The 12,456-nt window shown below is 42.5% G+C and overlaps 1 protein-coding gene across 1 annotated transcript in view; it reads right to left on the bottom strand.

Moving 5' to 3' along the window:
* TTC39A (tetratricopeptide repeat domain 39A) overlaps positions 1-12,456 on the bottom strand; it is a 67,664-nt gene that overhangs the window by 13,729 nt on the left and 41,479 nt on the right. The window contains exons 8-13 of the mRNA XM_073357750.1: positions 9,792-9,857; positions 5,182-5,290; positions 4,054-4,121; positions 3,905-3,964; positions 2,040-2,201; positions 477-568 (exon numbers count right to left, since the gene is read on the bottom strand). Of these exons, the coding sequence (XP_073213851.1) occupies positions 477-568; positions 2,040-2,201; positions 3,905-3,964; positions 4,054-4,121; positions 5,182-5,290; positions 9,792-9,857 (557 nt within the window). The remainder of the gene's footprint in view (positions 1-476; positions 569-2,039; positions 2,202-3,904; positions 3,965-4,053; positions 4,122-5,181; positions 5,291-9,791; positions 9,858-12,456) is intronic.

The following is a 12,456-nucleotide window of genomic DNA, read 5'->3' as shown; positions in this document are numbered from 1 at the left end:
AAGCTCACAGTTGTATTGAGGCTGTCTCCAACAGCCTTTTATCAGGACACATCTTGTAGTGAAATCTGTACAAGGCTTTCAGAAAACTCATGACAACTTTAACTACCGGGAACACTAGAAAAAAACATGGAAAATGTTGCATGCAATAGCAGCAGCCACTTGTAGCAATGATGAAATAGAAAGTGATATTAATTCAAAGCATTTCTGGGCCAATGGGAATTTGAAATATACTCAAGGGCTGTTGAAAGCTTTCCAACAATGTTAGTATAGTTAATAGGGAATTATTTTGAGGATCTGACACTGTATTTTATTTTCTCTCTCTCTCTCTCACATCCCCCCCCCCGCATCTTATTAACCCTACAGAATCAGTAAATTTTCCTCTCCACTCCCAAAACCTGATTTACATTCATTGTTGCAAGTCACTTGAAAAGGTAAGGAATGGAATAGTGTCCTAGTTGGGACTTACTAAATCTTACCTAAACAGTTCAACTTCATTATCCCCAAAGGGTCTGTGATCATCTGGTCCAAACATACTGAGATAGGCAGCTTTCATGTAAATATAGGTTACCTACAGTGAAGAGCAAATGCTATCAACATCATCTGTACAGTAAATTGTATTCACAGCAGCACTGATTTAAAAGCCAACATGATGGTACTGTTAAGGAGGGAAACCTCTGTTGCTTTTCCTTGTAAACTCAATATTACAAAACACTTAAGAGGAGGTCTGTTTTCCAACTGAGATATGTGCATAAGACCCAGTACTTTCAAAAGAATACAGAAGAGCACATGTATGGTATCTTTTATTGTTTTTAGTTTGCTGGGTTTGTACCAGTTTTTATTTCCATTCTATGAATACTTGTGTGTGTGCAACAAAAAAGAAGCTTCCCTCTTAAAGAGAACTAATGAGTGATTAATCACATAGGAACTCCTGAGTAATACACAGTCAAAAGTGCAGGGTGCTGGAGGATGTTACAGTGAATGCCAAGGGAAGGTAGAGTATAATAATTCTTTACTTCCTGAGTGCTGCTGTAGTGGCCATCACAGCAGGGGACAGCAATTACCCTAGGACATGGAATTTACACTCAGAATGGGGTTTTCAACAATCATGCAGTATGCAACGGTTGGTTCTGTGATTGGCTGATTTCCCTGTTCTGCATAGTGACCTCCAGGAAGGGGCCAAAAGAACAGACATTTTGGCAAGCTTCAGCTTGCAGTGCTGCAGGTCGTTATTGCCTCTGGTGGGAGAAGTTTTGGTGGCTGCAGAATAGGCAGAGACAAGGCCTCTCAGCCCCAGAGATCCATGACAAAGGCAAGCCTGACATTGGTTTAGACAGAAGCCATTATGCATGGATGGCTGCCCCTCTGCGCAGTTGTGCTGGCCCCCAACTCTACCTCCTGGCCACTTGACTTCTGAAGGAGCTAGGACAGGGCCAATGCCCTGGTTCCATCAGCTGCTGACCAAAGAACCCAACTGAGGTGCTGCTGTCATGGGGCTCGGGTAAATGAGGAGGGAGGGAGATAGTCAGTGTCATAGAGACAACACCCCCTTCCATTTCACATGTGTTGGGCCAGATCTGCTCACAAGCGGGACTGCGTAGTCCCTTAAACCAAGGAATTTGCCCTGGTTACAGTTATTACCTAGTAGGCACCATCATGTTTAACTCTCATTACAAAACACTAACTTCCACATTGTCACCAAAACAGCTCATGTTCATTAATGTAACTGCAATAAAAGAAATAAGAACCTACCACTAATTGCACAGGATGGCCAATTAGCACATGACAAAGCCCCTTGCCAGTTGACTGCCCTTTAGTTAAAAATCAGCTCTGAAATCTAGCTGTATTCCCAGATTACAGGACAGGTTTAGAATGTCTGCACTGCTCTCCCTCGATGCACTGTTTGCATGAGCCAGAGCAAGCCAGATTTTGTTTTACTGCCCTCACCCTGTGATGGATGTGGCTCAACCCAATTAAAATGTAACACCCAAGCTTTAGTCTTTCTTTCATTAATTACTGGTTTTCTTGTCACGTCAGCTTACCTTTGACCAATTGTTTTCTTTGCTTAGCAGGTCCGCATAGAAATAGGCCACCTTCCACTGGCGCTTGTAGGTGAAGCACCACATTAGCTCCCAGTAACACATGTGATGAAACTGCTTCCAGTGCTGCTGAGCCTCACAGCACTCCTCAAACCTGCGAACCGCCTGCACAAAGGAAACGCCAAACATAACCATAATCATCGTAAGAAAGAAACAGGTTTAACAGAATATACACGTCGAATGTGTCCGTTCAGGAAACAGCACTGGGACCCAGTGCTGCTCCTGGGTGGGGAGTGCCCTCAATTCTAAGTTAATGGGAGTTAAGAGTGCTCAGCATTTCCTAGGATCAGGCAGCAGGATCAGACCCTTGACTTCATACTCTCATCCTGTATTATCAAGTTTACCACCTAGAGTCCTCCTTATACCTTAATTTTATTACCTAATGCTGAGTGTAGGCAAACAGTAGAGCAGCCAGAGGAGTGTTTGTTGTGAGGGAGATTAAAGTCAGAGGGGCAGATCCTCAGCTGGTGTATATATCAAAGCTCCAGTGACCTCAGCAGAGCAGTGGCAATATATACCAGCTGAGGACCTGCCCCAGAATATTTGAGACATGTAAAAAACAGCAAGAGGAGAGAATAGGACAAGTTGGTTTGCGGGGAGAGAAGTCCAAGAGCAGGCAAAGGAAAATAACTGCAGAGTGTTAAAGGCACAGTGGGCTTCAAGATGGGTTAGACAAAGTGCATTAATATTGGAGAACTGCGTTACCGCCCTCAAACTGGAGTAAGAACAGCACAAGACAGCGTAGCACATTCATCACTCGCACACACAGACTTGCTTAATTGTCCCGGGTTTCAGAGCCACTGCCTCAAAGTGGCCGCATAGTTAGATACCAGCTCTGCAACTAGCACTCAGCTGTAGCTGGTGGAATTTCTGCTGAGTTTAATTGAATCAGGAATTGCATTGTTCAGGGTACATATAATCAGCTACTGTTTGACTGGAGCGCTCCATTCTGGGCCAACACTTCTGGCACCCTTTTCGGGACAGCAATCATGAGGGTTCTTGATTGCACATCAGCATGAAGGCCCAGCAACACTTTAAAGGGCTGTTGCAAAAACATTATTTCAAAGAAAAGGAGGACTTGTGGCACCTTAGAGACTAACCAATTTATTTGAGCATAAGCTTTCGTGAGTTACAGCTCACTTCATTGGATGCATTCAGTGGAAAATACAGTGGGGAGATTTATATACATAGAGGACATGAAACAATGGGTGTTACCATACACACTGTAATGAGAGTGATCACTTAAGGTGAGCTATTACCAGCGGGAGAGCGGGGGGGGGCGAAGGGGGAGAAACTTTTTGTAGTGATAATCAAGGTGGACCATTTCCAGCAGTTGACAAGAACGTCTTTTCTTTTTGTGAATACAAACTAACACGGTTGCTACTCTGAAACCTGTCATTATTTCAAAGGGGTTTTCGCTTGAAGTTGGGCATTTTCAAGGTAGACCTTTCAAATTAAAATGATTAAACCTTGATCCAATCAAGTGATTAAAACAAATCACAGATGGTTATTTTATGTTGTTCAATTCAATTAACTGAAAGCAGTGGGTCAAGCCATTCAGAGCAATCATCTGAATAAAATTTTTGTTTTGTTTTTATGCACTGCAAGTTTGCAGATGGATCCCACCCACACGGTTCAGCACTGGAGGTGGACTTGCCCACAGTTTAGGATAATTGGCTCTGAAGTGTCTAAATATGGTTAGAAGCCCAACGTAGGCTCCTGTTTTTTTAAATCTTGGCCAGGCTTTATGACCAATAGGGCAACGTTGTTCTTGAAGGTTCTTTTCCGAGGAGAAAAAGGTTACTTACTGTATCAATATTGCCTTTTATTGTTTCTATCCTGCCCGCAAAAAACAGGAATATGGCTCCCTGTAATAAACAAATGCAACCATGAATAATTTTCATGCAACTGATACATTCTAGCGACAAACACTAAACTAAATTAGGATTCATCTTACTTTTGGATAGCGAGCCAAGTAAGGCTTGAGTAGCTTTTCTGCCTCTTCAACGTTTCCTTTCCCTGTCCCTAGATTAGTTGAGTAAAACAATGCAAATGATGAAAAGGAATAGGAAACAATAGCCTTGAGTAATCATCACCTGGCCAATAAATAAGTTCTCCCATACAGTAGCATTTAGGTCCAAACGTAGGCGCTCATCCTGCAGCACTTCAGACAGATCAGAAGAGGGCACAAAGAAGTTGTGCTTACATGGAGGCACCGTAAAGGCAAACTAGTTCTGTGCTGGCAGAAATCTCCATGTGACATTGCTCCCTCCTTCCCTCCCCATTGCCTGGGATCCTCAATTCTGTGCAAGACAGAAAAAGAGAAGGAAAGTGAAAGTGGGCAGGATCTGATCCTGACTGCCCATTGCTTGGCTTCTGAATGGCCACGGGAGCATCCCCCATTTCCTAATGCCATGGCAACCTTTTTAAAACATAGAACCATAAAGACTGGCACTGGACTAGGCCAGGTTTTTACTGGGCCACACTGCATGGCTTTTGCAGTTGCATAGGGCTATGAGACCAGAGTTGAGGTATCCAATGACACATTTTTCAGGTATATTTAGCAATTATTCTAAAAGCTGGTAGTATATTTGCCTAGGCCTAGCCCAAGGGGATTTTGTCAAAGAGTGCTTTAGGAGTAGGCCACGAGTGAATGTATCATTTTAATGGGAAATATGTCACCCCAAGACGACAGCGGTGACAAATTAACATGAAAACAGGATTTAGCAAATCTTTTTACAAGGACTTAAACAAAAAAACCCAAACGCTTCCAAAACAACTCACTAGACCACAGGAAGTATAACTTGTTCTTGTGACCTCTTCTTACGGCAACACCCCAACTCTCCCCTCAGGTCCCCCTCCCAAATGTCCTACACAAGCCTCCATCTTGAAGAACAAAGCCCTTTCCACAGTGATGACAGTTATTGCAAAAATCAACCACCACGAATTATCCAACTCCGTCCAGTCCAGGTTTGAATGAACAATTCATCAACAGGTTTGCAATTTAACCACTTCTTCCCCTTGTTTCCCAGCAATAACTGATCATGTGAAAGGACTATTATAGGGTTACTGTGAATAATCCTACCTAACACAAAGGTCATGAAGGTATGATAGCACAGCAGCAGCATGGTACACAGCACCGACCTAAAGCTGTACATCAATGCTCCCTCTTGAAGCTGCAACAGACCATACTCCTGTGCAAAAATCAGAGAAGGAAGACAAAGTCTTGTAAAGCAATTACAGTGCTATTTTGCTTTTCACTTCTGTAGTATCACGTGTAGCTATTCTGGTAGCTCAAACACATGGACTGCACTGTATATATCTACAGCAGTGACACAAATTGTTTATGTAGTTATTAGAGGAGAACACACTTGCAAAATATCATGTGGCAGAGCAGTGACTCAGGGATAACTGGACAATTATCAGGGGAGAGCGCAATAGTGCTTACGAGTCATGAGTATCATCCAATAGAGCTAACGTCATTTCTGAAAAATAAAATACACAGAATTCTGCAGTACCTAGGCAACTGGCAGATGTTACCACCATGTAATGTATCTAGGCACATCACACAGTGGTGACACGAATAGTTACTGTCAATGTAATATATATGATTTTGCCAAACACAAGTTATTGGACTCAGTATAGGTGAATGGGGTAAAATTTCATGACCTATATGATATGCAGGAGGTCAGACTAGATGATCTAATGGTCCCTTTGGGCCTTAAATTATATGACTCTATTAACACAACATAATATAAGTTAACGCTTTAGAATGGAGGACAGGAACACTGGCATACTGGAGACTAAGTCCTCAGAGTAACTTGCTACTTGACCTTCATTTAGCCTCCCTGTGCCTCAGGTTTGTTCATCTGTACTACAGGAGTGACTCTGTTCTGTTCTATTCAGGTTTTTATATAATGCCCATTGTCACTGTGGTATCTGAGTACCATAATACATCTATATCTCAGAGACACTGGGGGACATCCTTACTTAATGATAATAAAGTATGCGAGCTGGTAGGGGGGAGAGAGAGAGAGAGAGAGAGACAAGTATTTTAAAATTACTCTTGGAACACTTGCCTACAACAGCAATATCAGGAAATGACAGATCCAGGCATGTTGCAAAAAAACTTCTTCCAAATTAACTCTTGCATTATTTCTTGCAAACCACTTCTTGCCTGTTTAAGATCCAATGTAAAAAACCAACAGAGGGTTCGTGAAGAATGGATATCTAGTGGACCTAGGTTGCTTATAGAAAGGCACTGTGTACATCCAAGGGGTCTTCAGTACCAAAAGCACAAGTCGCTACCACTTGAGCTAAAGAAGTAACTCCATAAATTGTCAGTAAAAATCTTGTCTATTCTCACTGAGTCAGGTCAGGCACTGAGGGAGACCAGATCATACCCACTAAGAGAGCATGTTATTACTGATGTTGTGCACACTCACACTACCCCCTGCAGGAGAAGCAGCACATCACAACTACGACCTGACAGCCACCAACCCAGAAATGGTGAGAATGTGTTCCCAAACAAGATCCATCTTAGGGAATGTTGCTACTGTGCAATATACACAGCTGCCCAGGCAATAGATGGGTTTTAAATATAGGATCTGTTTAATCATATTCCCCAAATAGCTAAATAACACATTAAACACAGGACAACATGGCAAATGTTATGTCCCTATGTTATGTGGTGCATACAACATTCAATACCCTATTGATTCCCGGCCAAGTCAGCAAAATAAAAGAGAAAACTAAGACCATGCACTGTGGGGAGAACAAAGGCAGCATTCAGAAGCCTCAGAATGGCTTATTCCTATTTCAGCTGGGAGTTTAACTAAACTGCGTCCGCTTCCCTGAAGTGAAACTATTTGAACAACTGGTGACCTAAAGAAGAGCTCTGTGTAGCTTGAAAACTTGTCCCTTCCCCCAGCAGAATCTGATCCAATACAAGGTATTATCTCACCTACCTTGTGTGTGTCAGATCCTGGGACCAACATGGCTACAACAAAGCTTCACACAACAACTTTTTAATCACATTTTTTTTAATGGAGGGTCTTTACAAAGAAAGCAAAACACAGAGTTGCCTTTCTTGTCTCATGACTTGGCCATGTCACCACAAGCTTATCAAAGAGGATGGATATTACCGTTAGCTTATCTACATAATTGATTAATTAAATTGGGCACAAAGCAGACAGAGCACTTGAATGTGTTATGCAAAATCTCTTTGGAGTTAACTTTGGCTTAGTGTTTGCAGAAGAGCGGAAAATGCCAGATAAGAGGATTTCTAAGGGGGGAATGGTAACAATTACAAATTAAGACATATGTAAAAATTGATACTCAGCACAACTGATTTGGCACAAATATCCTCCCACTTCCAAGTTGACCCCATCAGTCTAATTTCCTGCCTTCTATGTCAATAATTCTGCCATTTGATCCATTGCCAATCTGCATTTAAGACACAGAGGATTAATTTAAAACTTTATAATGGTTCAGACTAAGAGCTGCTCTAAGTTAGACCAGCTGCCAATTGCCCTGAAGGGCAGCCCAGGATGTAAAGGAGCCCCAGGCATACCCTCATACACAAGAAACCCAATTGGAGGGAGTGGGGTGGAGGACATACTGGCTGATCTGTACCACCTGAGGATGCCACTACAAAGGGGAATTCTCTGGGGGCCAGATCCACTGGCTTCAGGGCATCTTTGCATCAGGGGAGTGATACAAGGTTGCTCTAATGCAGCTTTGGGTAGGAATGTCTATAAATGCAGTATTAGTAACCTACAGTAAACAAGCAGCCCTCCACACTAAGAGTGAAACATTATCCCCAAGTGTCCCAGTGCATTATGCCTCTGATTTATGCTCTCAGATAGGACTGTGATTTTCTCAACGCACAGGCCACATCTTTCTCTGAGTCTTGCCCAGCACCAAGCATTCTGACAGCATTTAAGAAATAATAAGATAATCATCATCTTACAGTCAAAACACAGCAGGATTCAAAACTCCTTCCCTCTTGACTGTGATGCCGTGAGTTACACATGCCTGTTCCCTCTCCCCTCCTACCATCTCCTGTCCTCCTTTCTATTTCTCTCACCTTGAAATGTCATGTCTGTACTCCAAGGGGCAACTTCCTCTTGCTGAGCTTTGGAAACCTGCCATGGTAAATGTGATTGCAAATGCAAGTAGCAATGCTTCTCTCAGATCTGGGCTTACGGCTCACAACCTTAAGCACCGCAAGATCTTTTCAGATTACAGTGTTACTGTCGAGGCACACCCCCCTTGAACTTTGGTCAATGGAATGTCTAAATACTCCCCTTTCTTTTGAAGGCATTCGGAACATTTTCCCTTATGTTTATGATAATTCCAGATCATGCTTCAGCCTGCTACCAACTATTTGAAACAGGAGCTGCTTACTCACTGGCACAAGGATAAACCCACACAGAGCCACATGAGAAATCCCAGGGCCTGTCCACAATCAAGAAGGAGAGACTGAATGAAGAAGGGAGAAAGTTTTCCTATACAAATGACCGTTCATCAAGTGTCTTTACAAAAGCATGCTGATCATAGAATTGTAGGACTGCAAGGGACCTCAAGAGGTCATCTAGTCCAGTCCCCTGCACTCATGGCAGGACTAAGTATTATCTAGACCAGCAGTTCTCAAACTTTAGCAACCTGAGGACCCCCATTTTGAATTAAAATATTTCACAGACCCCCAAGTCCCCCGCTCAGCCCCAAGCCCTTCCCCCAAGGCCCCACCATTGCCCCACCTCTTCCCACCCCCACTCCACCCCTGCCCTTCCTCTTCCCCACCTCTTTCCGTCCCCCCCACCCCACAGCATGCCCCATTCCCACTCTTCCCCCTCCCTCCTGCACACCAGGGAACAGCTGTTCCCCGGCATGCAGGAGGCGTTAGGTGGGAGGAGTTGATCAGCAGGGCTGGCAGCCCCAGACATGATTCTGCCCCATCCCCCAAACATGCCCCATCCCCGCTCCTCCCCCTCTCCATCCCTCCCAGGAGGAATTAACATATCCTGCACTGGGACAACAGATCTCCAGGAAAATACCTTTGATCTCTTCCTGCAGACCCACCCAAGACCCTATGAGTATGGTTGGCGAGTCCCACCCCACACTTTCTGAGTACATGCCAGGCCAGTTATTCCTGGGCATCTACTTAGGAGAATTTAGATATGTCTTTGAAGTTAATAGTTGCCATTAAAGACATAGAGAAAAGAATGGATACATAATCATATGCATGCTCTTTTAAGCTGGGTTCCACGCAGGAACAGAATCAGGGCTGTCAGGATTCTGTGATTACAGCATCTATTAAATTAGATAAATTCTCAACCTCCTTATTAAATTAACTCAATATCAACTACAAATAGTGTTTCTAAGCACTATTGCAATCCAATAAATAAATAGTAATAATCTCAACATTATACTTTGAACTGTTGCTTCTTATCTTTCTTGTATTTTCCAAACATCATGTCACTGTCCTAAATTTTAAAATATTTACAAAGTTTGTTTTTTTTAAAAAAAGACCAAGAAAAAAATCCTTGAGCAGCAGTAACGTCAGTTCCAGTAATGAAAACCCTGCAATACTCACATTTCAAAGAATGCTAGAATGATGGGGTGGGGAATCAGATTCTAGCTGTAATGTATCAGCCACATTTATTACAATCTTATCAAATGAGTGATATTTACCTTGCTTCCAGAAAACCCAACAAACTCCAGTAATCGTAAGATCCGTGTTGGAAACATGGACAATGTCTGTGGAAAGAAACATAAATAAGCTGAGCAGTAATTGGAATTGATATTCTCCTCTCTCTCAACCCCAGGGTGTCTGATATGACCTGTCCAAACCCCAAAGGCAATCAATAAAATCATTAAAAGCCTAATTAGCTCCCCCTAAGTCTTCTTGTGTAGATGTATATTTCTCTCAGCTATTTTTTGTATCTCATGTATCCTTAAGGATTAAACAAAACTAAATCAGCCTCAGGATCACAGTAAATATGTAAACTCCTGTTTCCTAGGTAAAACTAACAGCAACTCTGGATAACACTGGTTGCTGCATTTTGCAGCATTTTAATGATTATTTCGATGGGAACTACAGAAATTAAAGGTTTGCCAGACCCATCAAGCAGGATACTCTCTATGTGTTACATGGATCAGTTTTTGGAGTCCACTAAACTGTTCCAAGAAACAGGTTCTTGTGTCAGAACAAACCAACCAACCACGAATCTGATCATGCAGACACTTACTACTGGGCACAGTTCTTATTACTCTAAGTAATCTCATTGAACTCAGGGTTAGGCCACCCGTTTGTAAAACAGGAAAACGGATACTACTCCTGTATTAAAGTATACAAAAGGTACACACGTGACACGGATTCACTTCTTGTTATGCAACTGCCTGTATGGTAAATACTAACTCCTACAACTAAACAATGACCTGTTTACACTAGCCTTTGAACCAAGTAGAGTGTAAATCAATGTTGCTTTTGCTGTTAACAATTGAAAAGCAAGTTTAAAATGGTCACGGCTAAAAAAAAATAAAAATTATCCCCTTTTAAAAAAAGAGAGAAGGAACTATGCTTCTGGGGAAAAAAGTGACAGAGAACATCTGAGATGTATTTATACAGTATATCAAATAAATTGGGGTCCCAGTATTATGACAGCCAGTAAGGCAGTATTAATAGCAATAACCGCCATTTTAGTTTGCATTCTTTCTTCTTCTTATTTTAATGGGAGTCACCTTTATGCATTATGGGAAGGAGAGACACTAAAAGAACACACTAAAGGGGATGCTGTGGAAATACTCATCTATACTTTTTTAAAGAAGTATGAGAACAATTCATGCATAATCAGATTGCATCTGCTGTGACTCAGTTTTTAACTGTTGACAGTCACAGTTTACGTAACGTTTACATAAAGCTTCTCTGAGCACAGGGCTGAACACACGCAGAATCAAAATCAGACTTGCACAGAAAATATCTGGTAGTCCTGCTTCTGTCCAGTTTAGAAATCATCTTCTCATCCCAAAGCATCTTTACAGACACAGGGAGCAGTACAGCATTGCTGCTATTTATTCCTGTCCTTACCTTGTTCCTCCATTAAGTGCCACCTGGTCATGTTGCTGCAAATGATGTCCTGCCATCTAGCCAGTGGCCAGCCTCTAGGTCTGACTGACCTTGGCTGCTTCTGCATTATTTTCCTTGGCATCCTATCATCTGCTTGCCTCCTGCAGCGGTCCCCCACATTGTAATCTTTTAGATTATAGCCAATCCCCTTGATCTCAGATCCTTCTCTCCTTCTCACTTCATTTGTCTTAAAATCACTCCACTTTACACCTGCCACCTTTTGAAGAACTCTCTCTCTACTGTCTCCTGCCTTCTGATGTCTGTTACCCCAACCCACAAGTGTGGCACCAAATATTGTGGAATAACGTGCTATGAATTAACTGAATCTAGCAGAAAAATTCTGATTTCAACTCTGGGCAGACAGGACTCGCTTAGCCTCTTTAGGCAAGTCTGTCTAGGAGAAGGAACATTCTGATTTCAAATCTGAGCAGTGGATTAGGGTGAAAGTGCTGATGCTTCTTTCTACCATGCCAGCAGGCTATGGCATTCCCAGGAGCTGGATGGGGGGATTGGCCTAACAAGCCATTACATCCAAATCTTACTTGTTACAGTTTAAAAATACCACCAGTAAAAGCATCCTCTCTTTCACAGCATACTGGTACTTTCACTTCTGATGTGGGATGAAACCAAGATGTAGAAAAGTGCACAAAAATAATTAAACACCTGCATACCAACCCCCCTTCACTGCCCACCCGCAAAAAAGTCAATTTAAACTTATGAACACTGAAAATTGTTCAGATTAGATTCTGGTTAGTTCTTATTTTAGTCAAACTGATTTGCCATCTCTGGCTGGGAGAAGTGGCAGTGATTGGGGATGGTACCTTTTGCCTGCAGGATTCCATATCAAAGGCAGCGTAGTTCAGTTCAATCACAGAGGGGTCTCAGACACATCTTCTTTAAGCTTTAGGTATTGTAAACATGCAGGGAGCTCTCAGGCTGAAGACTGAGCTGTGATCAGCTCTTTCCACAGTCGAACTACTGATCACAGCTCAGGTTACTGAAATGGCCCAAGATGCTACTTTGTCCTGACCACAGTGCTAACATAGGCCCAAATCCTACAATGAACGTTGGATGGGCAGATGCTTGCACTCATGCAGAGACTCCTTGAAGTCAGCAGAGCTCCATGCAAATGCAGAGGAGTGCTTGCACTCAGTAAACTGTAGGATCGTGGCCATAGCAGTTCCTCTGTATTTCTCTTTTATGTGTAGAATGTTCACCCTTCATGTTTCT

The sequence above is a fragment of the Lepidochelys kempii genome, chromosome 8 (genome assembly GCF_965140285.1).
Source record: "Lepidochelys kempii isolate rLepKem1 chromosome 8, rLepKem1.hap1, whole genome shotgun sequence".
Classification (NCBI taxonomy): domain Eukaryota; kingdom Metazoa; phylum Chordata; order Testudines; family Cheloniidae; genus Lepidochelys; species Lepidochelys kempii.
Note: the sequence above shows the minus strand (reverse complement) of the source record. Positions and strands in the feature narration are given on the sequence as shown.